This window comes from Mastomys coucha, unplaced genomic scaffold, assembly GCF_008632895.1.
Source record: "Mastomys coucha isolate ucsf_1 unplaced genomic scaffold, UCSF_Mcou_1 pScaffold18, whole genome shotgun sequence".
Classification (NCBI taxonomy): Eukaryota; Metazoa; Chordata; class Mammalia; order Rodentia; family Muridae; genus Mastomys; species Mastomys coucha.
In genome coordinates, this window is record NW_022196900.1 from 70,634,698 (window position 1) to 70,659,923 (window position 25,226).

Sequence of the window (25,226 nt, forward strand, 5' to 3'; positions counted from 1 at the left end):
GGGAAAAGGAAAACTTGGAAAGGGTAGATATTTTGCCTTCCAAAAGATCCCTGAAGGATTGTTTCTTTTAAAGACAAGTTCTTGATCTGCAACCTAGGCTGCCCTGGAATTCATGGTCCAATCATCTCAGCCTCCTCAGTTCTGGGATTACCTGCATGTGCACAACACCTGACTTCTGCAAGCAAAAGAAACCGACTTCAGAACCAGGATTGTCATAGGAACACGGAAAATGGAGCTACTGCAGTGCTGAGTGCCCCCCTACACACACACACACACACACACACACACACACACACACACACACAAACACAAACACTTCAGTCAAAGCTGCCTATACCACTAGAATCAGCTGCTTTGGAAAGTAGTGAGTTCTGTGTCCCTGCTGGAGTGTGAGATAAGCAGACCCCCTCCCCATTGGAGAGAATGACTGTTGTATCCAGGTCCTCATTACAAGATGAGAGGCTACATTTTTTTGCCCTCTTCTTCTACCTTTATGTGGGAATTGATTTAACTTAGGAAGTATACCCAGGCCTCCAGGGGTTCTAGGATTTGCCAAGGTTATGAAGAAAGGCATGTATTAAGTGTGTGTGTGTGTGTGTGTGTGTGTGTGTGTGTGTGTGTGTGTGTGTAAACATCCAAGATGTAAAAGATGTGGTTACTTGCAGAACCTAATCTCATGCCTCCTCATCCTTCCTGAACTGAGTATTGCAAAAACATTCTCATTCGCATTTGGAATGGTACGTTTCTAAGCAATCATCATTCTGAATACTCATTCCAACCAGGAGTCGACCTGAATATTGAATAGAATAAAAATGTATATATTAGATTACTTATTCAAATGCCTATCTGGCTGTTTGGACAGAATTAAGCAATAGTCCAATCTGGCTGTTGTTTTATGCATGGGATGTCAAAGCTAAACAGCCCTGAGAGAATATTCTTTCATTCTTTTGCTTCACAGAGCCTCTCCATCCTGTCCTGTTCACAGATGGGAAAATAGAATGTTGGCAGGGGACTGGGCAGGGAATAGGAGACCAGTGGTTACCATTTACCAGCTAGGCAAGGTGATATTTTCCTCACTGGACAAAGGAAACAACTGAAGCTCAGTGTAGTAAAGGAACTTGGACAGAGCCATGTGTCTGGTAGAGGGCAGAGTTGGCCTCCCAGTAACTGTCAGCTTACTCTCGACACACTGCTCACCTAAAACAGTCCCAGGAAATGTGTTCTTCCTTTCATGCCACCTGAAGAACATCAGACCCTGCAGCTATGAAATCTTTAGAAGCAATGATATTATCCCTGGTCTACAGTTGAGGAATTTCACATAAGTATATGGAACTACAGCTTAGAGTCACCGAAGCAAGGATTCTGCCATAGAGCTATTCTAGTCTACATATCTAAATGCTCCAAAATATCAAGTGATAACATATTGTCTTACAACTACAGTAACAAAGGCAAGAGTTCAGTTTTATCTTTTGAAATGAGCCAAAGTAATCCCTTTGGTACAGACTGCCTCCTTAGACCCATACTTAGGTGCCATTTATAAGAAAATGTCCCTGGATTCTCTTTATCAAACCCCAGAGTAGTGTTGTCACTACATGTGGGACATTCTTCCAACTAAGACATGAGTGCTTGAGTCTAAGGACCACAGCAGATTGTTTTCTATATCTCCAGTCTGGGGTCTAGTGCCCAGCAGGGGTCTGGGAGGTTTTCTGAACAAATGGATAGCTATTTGACTTATCTTACTGCAAAGCTGTTTCATAATAAAATCTTGAGTTTAGGGGGGCTCGAGAAGGGAGTCATTTCTAGTACCCAGTCAATTAAAAAATGGTCTTGAAACTTAATGTGGTGTTTCATCCCCTACTAACCAGTACCCACAATCTCGAATAAACCCTAAGCTCCCTGTGGTTCTGCCAGTGCTTGAAAAAAAGGAGAGCCCCATTTGCAGCATGCATTTGCACTCAGACTTGAAGTGTATGTAATCCATTTTCCCAGACATCACTGAATTTCCTTCAGTGTTTTATTCAGTTTTGTTCTCACCTTTCCCTCCAACCTCTTAAAGGCCATGGGAGTCCTTTAGCCCTAGTTGAGCTAACCCCTCTGCTCCTCTCTCTTACCTCATGTATCCCTCCTTCCCTGCTCACCAGAAGCCTGTCCTACTGTTGTCAATTATGAGTGATCAGATCTCCTGAAGAGAGGCAGATGAGTAGTCAAGACTGAGTTAAAATCCCAGGTCCATCAGTGAATAGCCATAGGTCTTTGGAATATTTACTTAGGTACTCTGAGGCAGTAACATGGTGGGACCGACTACAATCAATACTCTCAGGCCCTAGTAACTGAGTCTTTTCTGCCAAGCCAGAGAGGTCATGCTTTATGTGTAGACAACTCCAGAATGGAGTATCAATATTAGGGTTTCTAATCTGGAGATCATATTATCAATATGCCTTTGGGAAGAAGGTTTTAGTTGTATCATAATGCATCAATTAGATGATAAGAAGTAAAGAAAATAATCCAGGAGGAAGACCTTGTAAGGATGGTCATGGTCTACAGACAGAGGCAGTACACAGGTACAGCTGGCCATGGTCTGAACAAAGAAGGCAAAGATAAACAAAAGTGAATACTTGTGAGCTCCTCAGGAAGCCAGTGATGACGGTAACTCTTATTTCACTGAATCTTGTGAACGATTTTGTTTTGTTTGGTTCTTAGTTTTCTAGACAGGGTTTCTCTGTTTAGCCCTGCCAATCCTAGAACTAGTTCTATAGACCAGGGTGGTGGTGAACTCACAGAGATCTGCTTGCCTCACAAGTGCTGGGATTAAAGGTGTGTGCCACCACCACCTAGCTCAATTCAAGACTTTTAATCATCTGTGATATGATGAGGAAACCGAGACAATGAGAAATCAAGTAAATTATCCTTAAGTGACTATTACAGTTTGAATATGAAATATCCCCCTACAGAATCATTGTGTTGTACACTTGGTGTTCTCGTGGTGCTATTTTCAGAAGAACAACTCTTGAAAAGTGTCTTCTGACTTCTATGGGCAAGCTGTGGTGTGTGTACTACTCCCTACACACACAAAAATAACTGTAAAAAAGAATTAAGCAGAGATTAGAAGAACCATTCAGATAGTGAAATCTGCTGGACTTATTGAGAGATTAGCTAGAGCAATTGAAAAAAGAAGAGAGTAGAGCAAAACTGACCCTCCATTTCTTTCCTGTGGTCCAGAGCTCCCAAAGAGAGAGAGCGTAGGTTAATGCCAAAGCACTTTTGTTTTCCAGACCTTCCAAAACTTTACCTCAAGTTTAGGATGTTCTAGGAACAATAGAGGAAAGGCCAAGTCAATACTTTTGCCAGAATGCTACTAGTCCTTTGTTTAAACCACTACACTATGAATAACTGCTTAAAATGCTGAAGGTGATATCTCCTAACACTAGTATTTAATACCAATTACAAGGTAAAGTTTTGCTTCTTCTGTGCCAAAGCAAACTTAAGAACAATTAGCATACCTTTGGAAACATCAGAGGAAAGATTAGCCAGGGGAGGTCTGTGTGCATGTGAGCCCCATAATGTGCCCTTTCCAAGGCTGGACCCTGGAAGACTGTGATGCATTACAGATCCTAACCACAACAGGTCATCCAAGTAGACTATAAAGCTTGAAGCTGAGGTAGGGGTTAGTTAAATCATAGAATCTGACTTTGGATCCTATCTGAATAGGTCAAAAAGACAGAAGTCCAAGAGTGATATAAAAGGGTAGAAAGCAGGATGTGAATCTGTAGGCCATGGATTGGTATGGAGGTTAGGGTCAGAGGCTGGGTTTACAGGTAATCCACCATTGTTGGCAGAATAGTATTGGAGTCTGTTGGGCCACTGAGTGGAGAGGTCTTTGTTAAATATACCGAGTGGTCCCAGTAGCTCTTAGGAGAGTGTAATGGCAGGACACATGGAACAGGAGCATGCGGTTGTACATGCAGTTGCCCCTCAATGTGTGCTCACCATAGTATTGCTTTCTTCTTTCTTCTGAATTCACTAAAAGCTTCTAATGTCCTAGTCCCCATGCTGAGCAGTGAGAAGAGAAAATAATTAGGATTCAGGTTCGTTCTCAAGACGCCCTGACTAGTCGGGGGCACAGACATGAAAGTTTATGGTAGAAGGCTCTCCAGGACAGGATAGTCACAAGCATGGAGAAATGGGCCAACCTAAGAGGTCTTGGAAGGTTCCCAGGAAGAGATAATGGTGAAGGTGAAGCCTGGAGTGTTAGAGTTAGACAAAGGTTGGTGAGAAAGCCATTGAGTGCGAAAGCACAGCTTCAGTCCAAGCGCAGAGCAGCATGATGCACATAGTGTGTGGAGGTGTAAGGAAAGGTAACAGATAGGACTAGAAATAAGGCATTTCTCTGCTGGATCTGAGACACAGAAGCATGGACCCCATCCTGAAGCTGATGGTAAGCTCTCAAGGCTTGACACAATTAAAAATTGCCATGGTCATTTTTAATCTTATAAAGAAATTACTATATATAGTATAGTAAGAAGCCTGGTAAGAAAGAGTGTATTAGAGAATACCAGTTGGAGGCTGACATAAATCTTTAATTTGATACTTGAAGTCAAAAGTCATTTGTACTTTGGTTAAAAAAAAAAATAGGAAGGATTCAGAAATGGGAACAAAGTTTTCGGAAACTACAGCTAGATATAAAATGTTAACATTTAGCCGGGCAGTGGTGGCGCACACCTTTAATCTCAGCATTTGGGAGGCAGAGACAGGTGGATTTCTGAGTTGAAGGCCAGCCTGGTCTACAGAGTTCCAAGACAGCCAGGGCTACACAGAGAAACCCTGTCTCGAAAAACCAAAAAAAAAAAAGTTAACATTTGTAATCCTGTGTTTGATGAATTAAGTACCTATTCCCTGCTCTATAAAAGTGGGTACATGCAAGTGTGTGTGTGTTTGGTGTGTGTGTGTATGTGTGTGTGTATTTTCTTTTTTTTTAAAGATTTATTTTATTTATTTTATGTGTATGAGTACACTGTAGCTGTACAGATGGCTGTGAGCCATCATGTGTGTGGTTGCTGATAATTGAACTCAGGGCCTCTGCTGGCCCCACTCGCTCAGCATAATTCACTATAGCTGTCTTCAGACGCAACAGAAAAGAGCGTCAGACCTCATTACGGGTGGTTGTGAGCCACCACGTGGTTGCTTGGTATCCGAACTCAGGACCTTCAGAAGAGCAGTCAGTGCTCTTACCCGCTGAGCCATCTTGCCAGCCCATGTGTGTGTGTGTGTGTGTGTGTGTGTGTGTGTGTGTGTGTGTGTGTGTGTATTTTCAAAGGCACTTTCAGCTATAACTTTTTCTTCTTACAGTATAAAATAGATGTTTATATCATTGACTTCCCAAGAGAACCCATGCTCTGGGTTCTGCTTTCCTTATGTCCCTAATCTCCCTGTTTTCCTTGTGGGAAATGTTTCCTTTGTCGTACAGTTGTATAGCATCAGGATCTGCTCTAGAATTAGAGCCATTGTGTGATCAGCATCAGTGCTCAGTTCATTGTATGGTCCTGATCTATGATAAGAAGACTGCTTAGTCTACGAGCAAATCATCCAAGTGAGGCTTTTAAAATCATGCCTTTAAACTCATTATCTTGATGCCTGGTGCCATTTGCCAACCTGACAAACTGTACTGAAAGTTTGTGGACACATGGATACTCTGGGGTCCTGAGTGTGCCCAGCTATGCATATCTGGAAACTGGGAGAAAAGCAGATATCACAGAGCCTCACAGTCTCCATCCTTCCATCTAAGACCGCATCACTGCAAATCACTGTTTTAGAGTCTGTTTCATAGAGCTCCTGAAGGGAGGGAGTCTCTTAGGACTCATTAGTCTCTCTTAATTCATTAATCCTACTCATTTTAATTGAGAAATCCACTAGTTCTAAGCACTTTGGTAGATGCTGGAGATGTAGAAGTTAACAAGCCTCACCCAGCCTCTGCTTTTATGAACATTACTATCTAGGGATAAGAAAATGGATGCCATGCAAGGAAAGAAAGAAAAGAAAGTTCTTTTTCCCCCTTTAAAACAGGAACTCACTATTCATGGTTGCTCTAGAACTCTCTATGTAGATCAGAATAGCCTCAAACTCACAGAAATCCACCTGGATCCTGGGTGCTAGAATTAAAGGTGTGTGCCACAATGCTCAGCAGAGAATAAAGTTAAACCAAACAGAGAACAATGATTCTAAGCATGTTTGAAATCATAGAAACTGATGGATGAGGACTGATAAATAAAAATTAATTGAACAATAAATAATATTGGTGGAAAGAATTTCAAATAGGGCATCTTGCATGAAACCTAGAAGTTAATAAAAGTTGGCCCTTTGAGGGCCATTGTGTAATCCTTATGATGGAACTCCTTTTTATCTCATAATGGTAGTAAACATGTGACTCTACTCGTGTGATGAAATCACAAAATCTAAATATGCATGCATGTATGAGGATGTATACAATTGACAAAATATAAATAAAGACAATAGATCATAATAATGTCACCTTATGTACCCATTGTACATATGATATTGTACTGCACTATGCAAGACGTTACCACTGGAGTAATCTGGATGAAAAGCACATAGGATTTCTAAAGGCTATTCTTATAACTAGAGAGCTCAGTTCACAGAATACTTGTCTAGTACAAATGAAACCCTGGAGTCAATCCCCAGCACCACATAAAACCAGACATAGTCCCTCATGCTATCATCTCTGCATTTGGCAAGTGAGGGAAGAAGGTTCAGAAATTCAAGGTCACTCCCACTTACATGATGAGTTCAAGGCCAGCCTGAGAAGTATGAGGCCCCATTTCAAAACAAACAAAAAGCATATAGGATTTTACATTTAACTTAAACTGCTGGAAGAAGAAGGTAAAGAGAGAGATAGAGAATGAAAACAAAACTCTGGCCTCTCTAAATGATGCAGAAAATAAAAGGATATCACATGGAGTAAGACCAGAGAGTTGATAGGAATAAGCCATTAAGACTGAAATCAATGACACTTTACATAAAGATAGATGAAACGCCTTTAAAATGTCTATTTGAAGAATATCATGATCATATTTACATTTGAGAAAGTTCTGTTTTAGAGAACATATTGAGAAGGGTAAAGCTTAAGAATAAGGCATTTGTGAAAAGAAATTTTAACTAGAAGCTTCTAGGAGTCTGGTTAAGATACTTTATACATAAACATCAGGAGCACAGGAAAAAAGTGTGCATCAGGTATGCACAGAATGAGAAGGGCAAAATACTGAGGATTCTCGCATATAGTCAGAAGTGAGAGAAATAGATTTGAGCCACATTTAAGATGCAAACTCCATGAGCGTTTGATGACTAAGAGGTAAGAGGCTGATGGGAGTGAGAACCAGCTCATGGAACCCTAACCCAGTCACTAGTTAGACAGACGATGGTATTATCAAAGCATGGACATTATAGGCATACCAGTTCGCACCTGCAATTCAGCACTACAGAGGCAGAGGCAAGAGGATTTGCTGGAAGTTCAAGGCTTACCAGAGCTACAGAGTGAGACCTTGTCAAAAAAAAAAAAAAAAAAGTGAGGGAGCTGAGGGTGGACAAAAAGAGATGAAACTTAGGGGGAAAAAGGTTTTCAAAAATAAATTTGTTTGTGATGTCAGAAACGTCAGCTTCTAGGAGTCTGGTTATTTTATACATAAACATCAGGAGCTCAGGAAAAAAGTCTGCGTCAGGTATGCACAGAATGAAAAGGTCAAAATACTGAGGATTCTTGTATCAAAAATGGATACTGAGGAAGAGAATCCTGCCATGGAGACTGAAGACTATCAAAAGGGTAGGAAGGAACTTGAATATATTATCATACGCCTGTAATCCCAATACTTGGGAGGCTAAGGCAAGAGGATTGTTGTGAGTTTGGGGCCAGCCTGGGTTACAGGGTGAGACTCTATTTCAAAAACTCAAAACAAAGATTATCAAAATTACCGAGGGCAACTGAGGTAGCACACCAAGGAAAGCGTACTTAAGTCACTGTGCCGTGGTGACTTTAGGATGCCAATTTCATGAAGGCAGTAATGCAGCAAGGGCTGAGTCGTGGCTGCAGCATAGCTGGTGTTCTTTCCAAAGGTTTTCTGGGGGGGGGGCGGTGGGAGAGGAAAAGGAAGTATACAGGTAGACAGAGGGAGGGGGAAAGTTTGGGTTAGTGCTCATCTTTTTCAGAGAAAGACTTAAGTTTAGAATGTGTAGGTCAGACAGGAAGAGGCCCTGCAAGGGGTCAAGGTTATACATTCAGAAGAGTACAAGGTCTGTGGTAGAACAGGTGCCCTGTGAACAATAGCTTCTGAAACAAATGAGCAGAGACCATGTTCCTGTGGGTACAGCCTCCATGTTCGGTTGCACCCCACTGCCTATTCTAAAACTGCTGTAAAGCTTCCTCTTTCTGAAAGATGTGTCATTAAGAACTGTACTAAAGAAAAACCACACACACACACACACACACACACACACACACACACCTTTTCAAACTCCTTAGAGAGGAATCAACTTCAGATTCCAGCCAAGGTGCTTCCACTGAGAAACCTGCATGACTGTACTGGCCCTTCCCCCACTGTCCCTCTTCCGGACATTGAACACAACAGCAAAAGCTCAGAGCATCATCAAAAGAAACTTTTCTCAGTAGTTCCAACTCCCCCTACCCCCCAGGTGATCCCCCACCCCATACCACCCCACTCCCATCAGAAAATGGCCATATGGTGAAGCAGATAGCATCTGCTCTGACTCATGTCTTTATGTCCACTTTGAAAAGGCAAACACTGATCAACAATCCAAATAGCTGGAAGAAGAGTGCTTAAAGATGGCAATGCCCTTATGCACACACACACACACACACACACACACACACACACACACACACACACCCTTCAGTGTCAGCTGGTCTGCCTTATGAACTAGTACTAGTTTGTCTTAGGTACTTGACTTTCTTGTTTAGCCAGTCAAGTCATTGGGTTGCATGGAGAGTAAAAGAGAGAGAACATAAATAAAAGGCCCAGGTATGTTCTTAATGAGTTCACATCTCCTTCTCCTTCTTGCCAAAAGCCAACATTTCCTTTCTCCCAGCAAGTGCCTAAGGCTGAAAGCCAAAGGCACAAATCCAAAAGAGAAAAGAGATATTTCAGGAAACACATGACATGAATAAATCTCAATAAAATCCCATTTTCCCTTAGGGCTTCTTTTAGTTTGGGGTGTGTGTATGGGGGTAGTCCCTAACATAACGGAGCTTTAGATTTAATATATGAAATGAATACCCTAACAATGTTGAGGGTGGGGGTGACTTTGTGAGAGTGATGTTCTTCCTGTTTGCTTCATCACCAAGTTTCTTTAAGTATGTGCTCCCCTGGTGCAATTAAGCATTTGTTTACACATCATTAATTATCTGGCAGAGAGGTTTGGCTGGGAGGAATATGGCCGAGAGACACAGCTGGAGAGTTGCAACCTTATGCCAAGTGAGAATCCCACAGAACCACAGATAGATAGTAAAGCTCAGAAATGATTGGCAAGCCAGGGATAAAGAGATCATTTCCCTGGAGCTGAGTATGGAGTCACAGGGAGACTTGTAGGTAGGGCTGCCTTGGGAGTGTTACTTCACTGGATGAGAGAAGGCAAGAGGAAAATAGGAACAAAAACAGGGGTAGGAAAAAGATAAATTCATTTGCAACCTTGGAGTGATCAATGTCTCTGGGACATCAAAGCACAGAAAGGAGTCTGGAAGGCAGATGAGCATTAGTTCATCTGTTACATTCCAGCAATGCCTCAACACCAGTAGATGACTAAAATTCTAAACAGACTATCTAGGGTTCTGCTTCTGCACATAGGAGGTTCTCCAGCCTGGGCAGTGTTTTGCCCCCTGTTCCACATATCTGTCAAACGTCTACTCATCCATTACGTATCAGCTCCAACTATCCTCTTTGAGCTGTGTTCCCTCAACCCTCAGACAGACAGGTTTTCCCTTTCATGGTCAGACTACCTCTACTTATATACATTCCCATTAACACAGAGACTCTCACGAAGTCTTTCTACCATGACTAGGATTACGTCAGTAAAAGGCTCCAATAGACGAATTCAGTATACTTCACTTCTATTAAAATAGTGCCTTTGCTCCCTTGGATAAGTCCCAATTGTGTCAGTGTCTTAGGGCTGCTACAAATTGGGTAGCTTAAAACAAGCATAACTTCTCAAGTTTTAGAGATTGGAACTGAAGGTCAAATTATCAGGAGGACATTGTTCCCTCTGAGTCTCCAGGAATAATTTCTGCTTGCCTCTTCCTAGTGCCTGGAGGTGGCCTTGTTTGTACAGTTTTGTTTAGCCTACCTGTGGTTGTATTATTCCATTCTCTGCTTGACCATCATACAGTAGTCTTCCTAAGTCCCTGTCTTTCATAGGGTGCTTTTTCTTACAATTCTACCAGTCAGGCTGGATTATATCAGCAAAGACCCTATTTTTGAAATGAGGACACATTACAGATACTGGAGATTCAGCCTTTGAGTCATCCTTGGGTGATATACAATTAAATACTCAATACCCACATAATTTGTCCAAAGTCCTATTTTGTGGCATTTCTGTTCTAACATTTAAAATAGTGTCTGGCATAGGTCAAGTGGCCCAGGGAATGTTTTTAAGAATGATTGACCATAAGGCCATGTTTTCTAAATCAATATGTTGCAGATTTAATGGATATAAGGGCCCACTGTGTACAGTGATCTCTGCCAGATGTTCTCTTGCCTTCTGAATGTGCTCATTTAATCAAGGCCCTGGATGTTGTCTCCCTACTCTAGAGATGAGGAATTCAAACAAGTCAAGTGACTTGTTGACATCTGCACAGCTAGTGGGATTCAGACTCCTAGTGGCATGGTTTCCCGACTTAGCTCACTCCACTGAATTCTCTATTTGCTCTTAGCCAAAAGGCCCAAAGCAATGCCATCTACTACTTTTTCCTTTTCATTTATTTCAGTGAAGACCCTTCCAGATGACTTCAGCTTCATTTAGGGGAGTCCTATAAAGTGGGTTGGGTCCAGATGTTGTCCAGCACATTAGGGGATCAAAAGCATCCCTAAAAATGTGGGAGCAAAGAGGGTTAGTACAGAAGAGGGATCTTAAAAATGGAAGCCCACTAGAGAAAGATTCGGAAGGGCACTTCCACTTATGGGAAGAGAAGTCATATGCCTTTGGCAACCCCTCTTCCACAAGCTGGCTCCTTTCAGTATTGAACCTTGAAAATGCTGATTCTCATATTTCTCTAGGACTGGATAGGCTAATTCCCTGAGAATGGGCAAGACACTCTTGTTCTGAAGACTTGACCCTATAGAAAACAGAACCGTGGAGGGTGGAGGAAAGGCTTATTAGTAGATGGCTCCAGTTCTGACTTGGCCAGTGGCAGATGCTAGTCAGTTGCAGAAATCATCATTCTGGCCTAACTTGATCATCTCTAGAATGAGAAGTTTGAGCTGTGAGTTCTCTGAAGTCATTAGTTTTGGTCTCTTGCTTCTATAGAATCTGTTTCTGTTTTATAACTCTATTTTAAGGAATTGTTACATTGCCAAGAGAAGAAGAAAAAAGAACCTCCAGGATGTAATTTCTCTATGCCAAGGAAAAGATTTCCCCCCTTTTTTTCATGCAAAGCTCCACCATGCTTCTGGCCTGCCTATCATTTTACTCTGCTAGCCTTCACAATTTGGTTGATGGCAAGAGTGATCTTGGCCATGCTCTTTCTTGCCTCCATATCAAAGCAAAGTTAAGTATGTGTTGTTGGGGATGCTACTAAATTGCTTATATGCCTTTGCTTTACCCATCTGAACTGAGAGACAGAAGAGAATTGGGGACATGGATGCATGCTATTTAGCTTGGGGGCAATTTTGCATCCCCTTTGCCAAGTATAAGCACAGCAATTTCACTTCCTACTCAGCTTTCAGCTTCTTGAAAATGTGCAGGCCCCAAGTGAACGTTTTCTGGCAGACTCTTTCTTCCTTGGATAGACACTGGAGTGTCTCAAGAGGGAAAATATGCCTCATGCTTTGTGCAGATGAGATTTGCCTCCACCTGGGGAGTATGAGAGTCAGAGGAATAGAGAATTTTAGACATTTAATCTTTAAAGGTCACAGCAGCAGAGGTGGGCTGGCTTGGGAGGGAGAATACTCCTCTTGCTGAGAGTCCATGTTCCAGATGTCTGCTCAGCTGGCCGGTGTGACTGTAAAGAAACTCAAAGACTTGGAATATCAAGCTTAATCTCTCTCTCCCTGTATGAGTTCTTTTGTTTCATGCTCCTTAAGGAATCAGGGATCAGAATCTAGACTTTGTATTCTCACAGCCTTTGCTCTACCTAAACCACAGTTAGTACCATCAGATGTGTTGTGAGCAGCAGAAAAAGAATGGTTGATAGAATTAACACAACTACTGTAACAAGCAATGTGCAGGGAACACTGGAGGTAATTTAGCAAAACGGGAGCCATGTGGACTTTATACCAGGCCTGAATTAAGTGAGCGACCTGGACCATAACTTCCTCCCTTTGAATCTCTGAGAAAGGGATAACAGAAGCCTAGGGATGTGGCTTAGTGAATAAGGCTTGTTGTACAAGGATGAAGATGAGTTCAGATCCCTGGAACTCACATAAAAGCAAGAGAGGTTTGGTGGAAGCCTATAGCCTCAGCATTCAGGAGGCAAAGACAGAGGATCCCTGGTCAAGCTAGCTAGCTAGACTAGCTAGAATCAGAAAACTCTTGACTCATTGGGCAACGTTACCTCCATGAAGTAAAGAATGATGGAGGAAAATACCAGGTACCAGCGTAGGGCCCCACATGCACACTGAGCATCCCCCTATATGCATGCACATGCACCCACACATATGTGAACATGTATACACACATGTATACATACTACACACATATACATGAAAAAGAAAAACAGATTTACCAGCAATAACTTCTAAGCTTACCTTGAAGATTGCACACTCACACCTTGTCCTTATAGGGCCAGAGTAAGAGACTCACAAACTTAGTCCTCCTTTTAGAATCTTCCTCTTTGTCCATGTCTTATTTATTCCTTCCAACAATGCTAAAATGCAACATTTCCCTTTTCATTGAACAGATAAGTAACCAGTTTGCGTGGGTTTCTACTGTATCCCAAATACTAAGTGGTGGTTCTGGCATGAAATAAACCTTTAAAAAATAGTTTAGTGGTCAACAAATGAGAAGTGCACTCTTAAAGGAGCTAAAAAAACCTTGCAGCTTTTTTTCACTAGTGTCTCTGCTAACTTAGGACATAAGGCAGAGAGAGTATCACAGAAAAATGCATGCAGGGAGATCAGAAGAAAATCCAGAAAGGGAAATAGAAAGTATAATATAATTCATCTTTTTTTTATGATTGAGAACATTGTGTTTCATAATTCCAAAGGCATGTTTTAAATATACAAAATCTGAACATGATTTTAAAAGCAGACAATAAAACCCTAAGATAAAAAGTCCAGATCTTAGTAAGGCCTCAGCCTTCTTGACTAAATCAGACCACTCCCTTTGGCCAGGAGAGGTGGTGGGTGATGCCCGACATGCAGTAGCATTGCCTAGCCATCAGGGAAAGAGGAGGTACTACTATGTGACCCTAAACTAACTTTCCTATGGAGAGTCAACCTTGTTGTTATTCTATGACCTTCTGAGAGGAAAGGGACATAAAGAACTCATAAGGAAAAAATGAAAAAGCCTACTGATAATATCTGTCACCTCCTGCATGAGACACACATTGCTCACAGAGCTCTGCACATACTGCCTCAGGTCAACACATATACAGTCACCTTATATGGCTCTGTCTGACACTTGAAACCATGGAGTCAGACACTAGGCCAGTCTACCACAGTGCCTTGAGGATGGAGCAGTAAGTCAACTCAAATCTGAGTTTAGAACCCAGGAAGTTTTGACATTTCATTGTTGTAACATCATGTCTCCAGATTCAGTCCCTGAGATAGAGCTGAGATTACTGACTGGAGACCATTCCATACCCCAGTGATGTGACAGGGTACATTAACTGAGTGGGAGGCAGGCTCCTCCCTTTCCAGCTACTTATTATGTTTACCAGCTGACAAAAGCTTCTGCAGGGGCATTCTATCCAGAATCATATTACCCATGTCCACCTCTCTCTCACTCATCCTGCAAACAAAACAAAACAAAATAAACAAAATCAAAATACACACATCATCCTTGGCTGATTATCTCTTTTCATTTGCTATGTTTTCTCCACGATAATTAAGATGTGAATAATAATAAAAAAATAATATTCTTCATTCTAATATAACTACTATCAATACTATGTTGGTTTCTTTTCCTATTACTGTGAGGAAATATCCCAACAAAACAACTTAAGGAAGCAAAGGTTAATCTCAGCCCACAGTTCAAGATATTGTCCATCTTGGCAGAGAAGTCAAGGCAGCAGGAGCTTGAAGAAGGTAGTTACATTACATGCACAATCAGGAAGCAAAGAGCAAAAATGCATGCTACTACCCAGATCTCTTCAGTTATGCATACAAGGATCCTAGCCTCGGAGACTCACCACTGTGGGCAGGTCTTCCCATTTCAATTAGTACTATGAAGATAATCCTCTGTAGGTATGTCTAAGAGGCCCATGTCTCAGGTGATTCTAGATTTTGTCATGTTAACAGTTAATAGTAAGCATCATAAGCAACAAAACAATAAATGAGGACCAGGTCTGGCTGTGCATACCTGTAATATGTGTAATAGCAGCACTGAAGAGGCAAAAGCAGGGAGAATCTCTAGGTCAAGCTAACCTGGGCTACATAGTGAGACTTTGTGAAAAGAAAGGAAGAAAGAAAGAAAGAAAGAAAGAAAGAAAGAAAAGAGAGAGAGAAAGAAAGGAAGGAAGGAAGGAAGGAAGGAAGGAAGAAAGAAAGGAAGGAAGCAAGAAAGGAAGGAAGAAAGAAAGGAAAGAGAGAGAAAGAATGAGAAGATATAGTATGATACATATGTATATGTTAATCATTGTTCTATCATAATATACAAGTTATTATTCCAACTATAATATACAAGCTTAGACTTCAAGTTTGTTAATTGCCATTTAAATGCAGTCCTGTGATAAATAAATTTGCTTGGGAAAGAAAAGAAAGTCTTTATAGTGTAATTTAATATATATCCCCATGCTCATACATAAGCTCTAGGGTGTTTCCTAGGAAACCTGTGTAATCTTGCCTGCCAGGATCTCCCTTGGACCTTTCAACATGGCCATGATGTCTCTACAGAAGTTAGAATAAGAGCCTTTGAGAATGGGGATACCAGCATCTCTCCCTCCTAGACATAAGGACACAGATCCTCTCAAGGAGGCAAGAGTCAAATTCGAAAGGAGCTAGAAGAAGTGTAGAAGTCCATGTTTTGGTCTCTGTAGTTAGGATTGAACCCAGGCTCTCCCATTACTCCTCTGTGACAAAGTACCTAACACATTTTGGATTTCTAAAAGGGATTAGGGATAGTATAGTATCTACCAACTGGGATGGATTTAGAGAGTAAAAGAGAAACACAGATGAGCCCAGAACAAGGCAATCACCATTTCTTGTTCACAGCAGTTACTTCCACTGTTATTCTGGATCCTTCAAACAATAGCAGTATAAGGAAACCGCTAAGGGACAAGAAGGGTGTGTGGGACTTCTCACAGACACTTTGCCATGTGGATCTATCTCATCCTCTCTTCTTTTGGCTCAGAAACCTCCACACCACCCCTAAAGGAGATCACCAACTCCTTAGCCATTAAGAGGAAATACCTGAGGGTAGGCTTCAGGAAAAGCTAGTAATGTCAAAGAGCGTCAGAACCACAGTGTCTCTACCATAAGGAGGAAGGGATTTAAGAAAACTCAGATAATGTTGTCAAATCTCTGATACTTTTAGAATTATTAGCTATGGTATGGATGCTTGAAATGATAGACACTAGACTGTCCTGTATGGCTTAGTTCCCAGAAGTCTAGGGAAAGGCTTAAGCTCCTGAGAAAAGACAGCAGGATCCGGATCCCACCACCAGTTCAGCAGCTCGCTCCCTCAGGGCAAGGCATGTTTCAAAACAGCCTGGAAAACCAGACCTTAGGTGACAGAAACCCTGGGCCACATATTTTCCAAGTGACTTTAAACAACTTCTGTCACCTCTTTCTTAGTTTACTTGCCTGAGACTGGAGGATAGCTATAAAGTTCTATGCCATGTCAGGGTACAGAGTGAGTTCCAGGTCTGTATACAGTGAGATCCTGTATCAAAATTTAAAAACAAAAATAACACACACACACACACACACACACACACACACACACACACAGAGAGAGAGAGAGAGAGAGAGAGAGAGAGAGAGAGAGAGAGAGAGGAGAGAGACAGAGACAGAGAGACAGAGACAGACAGAGGCAGACACAGAGACAGACACAGACAGAAACAGAGACAGAAAAACAAACATAGAAACACACACATAAATAGAAGCAAACACACACACAAACACATACCCCAAACCAATTCTTTATGAAACAAAACAAAAGCAAACCCCACTAACCTGTAAAGCATCCAGTTCTGTTGTGGAAATCTACAATAAATTTCTAGTTCCATTTTTCATTTCTTTTCTCCAATTTTGTTGAATTTAAGTGCAGGTAGGAGACATTCTTAGGAAAAACCAGTTCATAGTTGGCTATGTACTGTCTCAGATGGGTATGCCTCAGAATGACTACTCATGGGCGCCTTTGACTCAGAAGTGAAGCCAAAAGTTATCACACAAAGTCTCAGGGTGGATGACAATATAATAGGTACTCTGGCCTTAGGATTTGGGAAAGGAGGACGTATTTTGAGCTTCTGGTTACTGGGATGATCAGAGGCTGACCAGACAGTTTAAGGTGTTCTCTATGAAAGCCTCTTGTCCTGTCATTCACCAGAAAAAGAATCATCAGAGCTTAAACGATCCAGGGACCACCCTGAGTAGGAGGTTAGTGTCTTCAAGGCAACATAAGATAAGAAGTCTAGTGTTTTAGGGTGAAGTTGAATCACCTTACTTCCTGGGAGGCCCATGACTGTGCTGAAAGGCTCTGGGACTATTCACTATGTTTCTATTGGTATTGATTACTGTATGTCAACTAAGCATGATTGACAAATTAATGATTTTTCTCCTCTGAGGATTTTCCATAATTATTTCTCTTTTATTCTTTCTGTATATTCAGACAAACATTTTGAAAATGTTATCCAGTCTAGTTTTGCTAAGGAAATGCAAGATGAGAGTGTGTCCTTGATATGAGGGTCCAGTTGGGGGAACCAAGCAAACATGGTGTCAACACAGATAAAGACAGTCCCAGAAATAAAGGGAGGCAGAGTATTGAATTGAGCTCTCAGTGTTCCTCCTTTCCAGGCCTCTAAGGGCTGTTCTTTTTTCAGGATTCATATTTTAGACATCTGTTCATTCAATTAGTCTTCATTGAGAGTCTCCATGTTCCCGGCTAGATGTGAGGGTATAAACATAAAGAAAGCAGAAAGGGTCCACTTTAATGGAGCTTTTGATCTATTGGCAAATAGAAAATAGTAGAATAAATAGATAATTCTGTGCTATAATAAAGGTCATGAAGACACAGAAGAACAGAACAGTGACCAGAGCGTCTCTGGGGGAGTTGGGAACAAGGATGGGAGGATGTTCTTGAGGAAGCAATGCTTCCCTGAAAACACACAGCGTGGGTTGACTTAAGGCACAACTTCTCAAACTAATCTGCCCCCTAACTGAAATTCAGAACTGGGTGGTAGTTTCAAACAAAGATAATTTCTTTTTTAAATTTAACTTAATTCTGGCATTTAAAAACTGGCACCTAGTGTAAATGGAAGTCAGTACACTGTAGGTGCAGGCCTGAGTCCAAACCATGTTCTAATATGTGAAGCTTGTTCTTACTGTGGTCAGCCACAGGCAAATTTCTTAATCTCTTCAAGCACAACTTCCTTCAAGAGACTATTAATACAGCTTCATAAGGTTGTTAGGAGTGTTACATGAAATAGTCCATGTGAAGTTCTTGGAGCAGAGCCTGACATATGGTAAGTCCTCAGTATATTATAATATTATTACTGTTATCATTATTATAGTTATTATATGAACTAAGAACCCATTCTTGTGTAGGGGAAGGTGGTCCAAATGTTTTATTAAATCATGTTGGGTATAATAAATTGAATTCTAGTGATTGTCTAGCAAGGATCCCAGAATGCCTCTGTCCATACTCTGTTTTATGTGAACCATGCGGTCTCAGGCTCTAGTCCTGAAAGAGGAGCTCTGGTCTCACATGCGCTGAGGCTATGGTACTTGCGCAAATTGTAGCGAATGTTTCCAAAACTTTGTGTTTGTAGCCATCCATCCTTTCCTACTGATTTCACTGAGGACTTCCTTGAAGAAATTAAAAACTTTTATGTATTAGATAAAATGGAAGATGTAGATGTGTTTATGGCAATCCAGAGCCTTGTGAATGTGCAGAGAGCAAAGTCAAGTTCATCCCGCGAGATCCTGGCCCTGTCGTGTGAGCTCGTGTGGGCCACTCACACGAATTGGTTAGTGGATGTTCTAAAATCTACCATGTTACTTAAATAACATTTGAATTGGTATTGAGAAGAAAAGAAAGCAAAATGGGAGGCTACAATGGGAAAGTATAACTTGCCTCAGAGAGGCTTAAGTGGCTAATCTGAGATATTAGAGACATTTCAGAGCCCCATATATTTTCCAAAACTAGTAATAATGGTGGTTGTTACTTATTGCTTGTTGATAATTTCCTATGTGCATAGCATGTTGCTTTCAAATTTTCTCACGGGTACTTAACTTTTAGAATAATCTAGGAATTAAAACAAAAACCCAAGTGACCTTAACCCACTAACTGAATCAGAATTTCACAGTAAAGGGCCTAGAAGTAGGATACTTTTAAAACTTCCCAGGTGATGAAGACACAAAAAGAGGGTAGAGAAGAGCTCCTTCCTAGATTCTTGCAGACTTTCAGGTAAGAAAACAGGAAGTGGTACTGGAAATAGAAAGATCACTGATGGTTGTCAAGGTTCAGAGCTGGTGGGGAGGATCGAATAGGTAGAGCACAAAGAAGTTCTAGGGCAATGAGCATATTGTGTATGGTACTATCATGCTAGATAGGTGTCAGCATACATTTGTCCAAAAAATAGAATGCACAATGGGGAGAATGAACTATAACATAAACTATGGGCCACTAGTGGCAAGAGTGTGTCCACAGAGTGGCATCAGCTGTACCACTGCAGTGTAGGATATTGACCATGGCTATGCATGTGGGAGTATGGATAAAGGGTATAGGGACGACCTTTGTAATTTCCTCTTCATTTTGTGGTGAATCTAGAACACTTTGTTTTTTAAAAAAGTCTTTAAAAATGTATAAGGAGAGCCTTGAAAAGTCAAACATCACAGGGGAAAAAAAGGCAAAATCATGAAAAACTGTGATCAATCATTAGCAGAGAGGTTGGAAAGACACGCTCCAATTGCTTTAAAAATTCACAGAACCCAGGTCTCCTTAAAATAGCTTTGCAAAGTACATGGAGAATTCCAGGCAGTAATATGAAACATAAGTCCCACTGATGCCACTGAACATACTTCAGCTGGTGAAACCAAAGGAGCTTGACATGAACCCAAGGCTCTGCAAAACTCAACAGGAGAGCACAGAGGAGATGGAACCGGGAATGCTAAGCTGGCCCAGATGTGTACAAGTTCTGCTCCATTAAAATGACTTGGATGAGAGGCAAAGTGCATTTGGCACACAGAAAGAGGAAGTCAGGGGAGGGACGAGACTGGATGGACACTTAGCTCCATCAAGGCCTCCCTCCTCCTCTTACTTGCCTCCCCTCCAGTTTCCCGCAATATAGTTTCTGGAGCAAATTCTCTATCATGAAAATATGACCACCAGCCTACCAGACTCCCCAGAACCAAATGGCTTTGCCATTAAGTTTGATTTCTGAACTCGGTCTGGAAGTTAATAGCAGTCTTCAGCAATTCAGTGTGCAGTTGACCAAGTGCTTGGTGTGTATGGCTTCTAGGGAGCACGAGGGGACAGGTAGAACACCCAGCTGTCATCTCAGAAACAGATCGTGTGAGGAAGGACAGGTGAAGGAAGTGATGATGTCTGGACAGAGGAAGGACAAAATCCTGAGTTTTCCACATCTGAGAAGCTGGGATGGGATGCTCCATGATCTCAGCACAGCAGCTACAGTATAAAAGAATCTGGCTCAGCACAGGAAGCCTTTAACAGTGGCATCCATCAGTGGCCCTAAAGTTAAGGCATGGTAGCAAACTTCCTAACATTGGATCTAAATGACCTTTTGGTAGAGCTGTTGAGGGAACTCAACTATAAGTTGCATGAACTTGATGTTTTAAATTGCCCCTTTGAGTTTAGAATATATATGCATTGTCACCATATATATATGTATATATGTATATATACATATATATACATACATATATATGTATATATATATATACACACACATATATATATATATATATGTCACATTGGTGACATTGGTAGCTGAGGTGAGGGTGTTGGTATTTAATGCACTCATCCATCTGTTTTCAGTGTGGGATCAGGCTTTCTCTGTTGGATTAATGGGAATGGGAAAGATAGAGCTGGACTCAGTTCCAACTCTAAAAAGAGTAAACAGGATTTCAAGAAAACCTTGTAAGAGGCTTGTTCGTGGTTTCTTGTTGTCTTTAATATGTCTTTACTCAAGAGTCTAATTCCCTGCGCTACGTGTCTGGGATGCTGAAATTACTAGCTTTTATTTGCACTCAAAGTGCTCTGATTCTAGTTGAGGAGGGATAGAAAGACAGCCTGTCACCCCAGAATCTGGCTGAAATTCTTTACCAGCAGAAAAATAAAAATTTCAGCACAAATAACAATTGTTTAAGGCCTTTCTCCCTTCCCAGCTTTATACATAAGTTTCTAGGACCAGAAAACCCACACACAGGGAAAGGGTATGTACTAACTAAACTCCTTGTGCAACCCCAGTGGCTTCTGGTGTTACTTTATCAGATTATAATTCCATCCAGGGCATCTCCAGAGCACTTCTATAATTTCATTATCATGATAGAGACAAGAAGAAACAGAAGAAATGGTTTCTTAGCAACCTTTTGAGATATAACTCAAGTGTTAAAAAAAAAAAAGTAGAAATGGCTGATGCTAAAACAATTGAAACTCCCTTGAGTAAACCCTACCTGTACCCGAGCATGTGTTACTTTTGTGATTGTCTTACAGAGGAGCCCACACCCAAGCCCTTGCATGAGTCTTTCTTTCCCTAAGCACTGCTCTTTCTCTTAACCCTTGTACTTAAGCCTATATTAAAACATCTTTAATAAAACAGCCAACTCTGCTTCATAGTACTAAAATTCATTTCAGCGTAGAAGTCACAAGCTCCACTTTGGCCAGACTTGAGGTCCCTAAGGCTTTAAAGGGATGCCTCAGCTTGTGAGGGTGAAGGTAGAGAGCAGTGTCACTGTCCTCTGACCTCCGACACAGTGAAGGAATCAGCCATGCTGCTATAAAGTGGAAGGCCATTGCTTAAACAGTGTGGGTGACTGGGGAAAGAGAAGACATTTGACTTGGTTTTCAGGGATAGCTGCGGTGGCCACAAATTCAGTAAAGAAGAACTTCCTGGGATGAGCATGAGAAGCCAGAGCAAGACTGTGATCATGCTAGGTTGGGAAATGTTAAATAATTGATGCAGACTCTGGAATGGGCTGTGTCCAGGAAAGTGGTGAAAAATAAAATTGATATTTTGGGGTGACCCTCACTTAGATGCAGAGATGTGCTGGAATGCTACCTGAAGTTATTCTTGAAAATGTAGTCTGGAGTCTCATGGATTGTCATTAAATATGGCCAACTTTGCATGCCTCATCTTATGAGCTACCAGAAATCTTACTTCTCATTACATTCCCTTGACCACCAAAGAGATATATTTCAAAAATAATCCATTTAAGATCATTCAAAATAAAAAATAATCAGGGGAGCATATTTTCCGGAACAACTTAAGAGTTATAGGATAAGTCAGGATGAAGTTATACATCAGGATGACTTGAAAACCTATCCAGTTGACTAGGCATTACCAATGGACTGCTTTAAGGGAACTTTATCTGACCCACTACACTGGCTTTGAGAGCTGTGTGGAGTTCAATAGTATTAAGTAGTCCTCAGATCACAATGACGTGAACTTGGGAGTTTGGCTTTATCTCTATCATGAGTGTAGATGATTTGAAATGTGAACACAATGCCTTAAGTTTAAAATGGTTAAAATGCATGTTGTTGTTGTTGTTGCTGTTGTTGTTGTTATTTTATTGTGTGGAATAACAAGAGTGTGTGTATGTGGAATAAAGAGTATAAGGGAAAAGAAAATCTCCCACCTATGCAAGAAACTCAGAATCATAATAAACATTTCAGTGTACTTGTTTTGTTGTTACAGGTTAAGTTCATTTAAATGAGTTTTTAAAAACATAGCATTTCATTTAATCTACCATGTCCTTTATGCATGCCTTTATGAGAATACTTTTCTCACTATAACCTCATTATTAAGCTTTCTTAATGCTCTCAGACTAGAATGAAAGATTACAAGCAGTGGAAAGATGGGTTATTCAGACAGTAATTTAATATTGACATAGGATCCAAATGAGATTCAAGTTCTAATGCATCAGTAACTACTACAAAGTCCTAGGTATCTATCCTTTCTATTTACCACCAAGCCTACAATATGGCATGGAGTGTGTACTCTGAAAAATATTAGTTACTTGAATAAAAGAATAAGTGTATGAATGGGTGTATGTGAAATTCTGTTTATTCTTCCCCCCAAATTCACCAATCTCTCTCTCTGACAAATACCGTGGTGAGCTAGACAATTGGAATATAAAAAGCTCAGTTTTCCTATAAGCATACAATACAGAACAAGTACAACTCCCTGCCTTCTTTTTCTGGAAGATGTGGTTTGTCTGCGGGAACCAACCTTTCCAGATTCTCATCTGTGATATTAGAAACAGAGAAGGGACTGCTTTTCTGCCCACTTTGGCTCCTGTACTCCTGAACTGACTCCAGAAAGTCTGGCCTCTACTCTAGCTCCCCAGAGCCCTCCATTCCTGTTTCATTCCAACTTGTTCCAGCCCAGAAGCAACAAGTAGTGGAGGCGATTCCTCAATGGAGAAAGACCACAGAGAAGAGGGGTGCCCCTGCTCCCTTAGGATGAAAACAGCCCTTGTCAAACCCTCTGCTATCCCAGCAGCTGGCTCAACTGGAAACCTCAGATTACTCAAGTTCTGGCCAAAAACTGGTTTGGCAGCTCTATGGGAATGTTTCTGGCTCACTGACCCTCACAGCAGGTGCTGGCAATTTTGCAAAAGAAAGAGAAAAGAGGGAAATGGGTTTGGAGGGTGGACTAAAGGAACTGAGGAGCTTAGCTAAATTCGAAACACTAAACTTCTGCTCACTTGCAAGTTTACACTTGGTGATTCACCTAAAATTGCTACCATCCGGCCAGCCTCGGTCCTTCCCTCAGCCTCTACTCCTTCGCAAGGTAATTTTGTTGCAATGCAGTTTGTTTTGCGGCGCGGTTGTTGAAACTACCGAATCCGCCCGAAAGCGACTTTTAGCAGTGCTCCTCCTACCCTCCAACGCTACTATCATTATTAAGGCGATTGACTCTCCGCTCTTTCCCCTCCTTACTGCAATCGCACTCCGGCTGTGATTGCTCGGGTCTGACTTCGCAAGTGGCGGTGCGCTTCAAAACCCCCTCATCCGCCCCTCGCCCGGCTCTCTCCACTCCCCTCCCTTTTCCGCGCCCAGGCGAAAGCAGCCGATTGGCAGAGCGGGGCTTTCAGGAACAATAACAGTGGGGGGAGCCGGGGCCCCGGGGAGCCTCCCCGCCCCCGGCCCGGCTGCGGCTCACGCCCCTCTAGGGGTCCCCACCTCCGCGCCGCCCCACGGGCTGACCGGCGCCCGGGCCCGCCCCCGGCGCCCACCATGTACGCCTTTGTGCGGTTCCTGGAGGACAACGTCTGCTACGCGCTGCCCGTGTCGTGCGTGCGCGACTTCAGCCCCCGCTCGCGACTGGATTTTGACAACCAGAAGGTGTACGCGGTGTACCGGGGCCCGGAGGAGCTGGGCGCCGAGCCCGAGAGCCCCCCGCGTGCCCCCCGGGACTGGGGCGCGCTGTTGCTCCACAAGGCCCAGATCCTGGCGCTGGCAGGTGAGCGAGCGGGCCGGGAGGGGCGTTGGGACCGGGCGGACCTGGGGCTGGTATCGGGAGAGGCCGGGGCGGCCGGGGCCAGGAAGCCACTGCTTGCTCCTGCCTCCCCTTCCTACTCCCCGGGCTTTCTTTTGGGAACCAGGTGTCTCTAAGAGGCCAGACCAGTTAAAAAGACCTGAGGGTCCCCTTTGTCTTCCTTCTTCCCTGACACTCCCGCGCCTTACCGTCTGTCAGTCTGCCTTCTCTACTCTGCTCTCTTCTTTCTGAGTCTTGTATTCTCCTTGCCTCTTCACTTTCTGCTTCCCTAGCTGCCAACTCTAGCTGTCATCTCTCCCATCTCTCACCTTCACCTCTCTCCGTTACTTCCCTCTGTGTTGCTTTCTATCTTTAAGTTTCTCAAACTGTACCTCCTTCTCTCCCTTTAAGGCCCTTGGTGTCTCCTTGGAGCAAGAAGCAATGTTAGTTCTTTTAGATGGGGGCCCTTTCTCACAGAAGGAATCGCTGACACCCTATTCCATCTGGGCCATCATTAGGACAAGGAGGCCTAACCTCAGTGTACTGCCCAAGGGGCAGAGGTGAGGAGGTGAAGGTCCTCCAGTAACATCACCTCCACCCCACTTTATGCATCTCCCAGAAGGCTCCTTGAGAGTTGAGGTTAGGGCCTGACCTCCTAACTCTGATCACAGTCAGGGGAGGGGAAGAGGGAAAGACCAGCTGACAGGCAGGCAGGCAGTCTCTTGGTTAATGGATAAAGATAGATTCAGTTCATTAACAGGACAAGACAAGCCTTCCGGCCCCCTGGACGATGCTGTAACTGCCATGCTGAGACTTAGGCTTCTCTTCAAGTAGAAACACTTGGCCTTCTTTCTGATCCACTTGTAGAAGGCTTGGGCACACACCAAGTGAGGAAAAGGAAGTTACCACTTCAAGTCTGGAGAGCCGAGGTGTAGCTGCTGCTGGTAAGAGT

The 25,226-nt window shown here is 42.3% G+C and overlaps 1 protein-coding gene across 10 annotated transcripts in view; it reads left to right on the top strand.

Moving 5' to 3' along the window:
• LOC116096412 (BEN domain-containing protein 5) overlaps window positions 1–25,226 on the top strand; it is a 1,197,642-nt gene that overhangs the window by 900,886 nt on the left and 271,530 nt on the right. The window contains exon 1 of one of the 10 annotated variants that reach the window (XM_031378206.1): window positions 23,847–24,259. The exons of 8 other annotated variants lie outside the window; for them this stretch is intronic. In XM_031378206.1, the coding sequence (XP_031234066.1) occupies window positions 24,034–24,259 (226 nt within the window). In that variant the 5' untranslated portion in view covers window positions 23,847–24,033. Of the gene's footprint in view, window positions 1–23,846; window positions 24,260–25,226 lie in introns of those variants that run through there. One more of the 10 variants, XM_031378207.1, reaches the window with a different exon arrangement.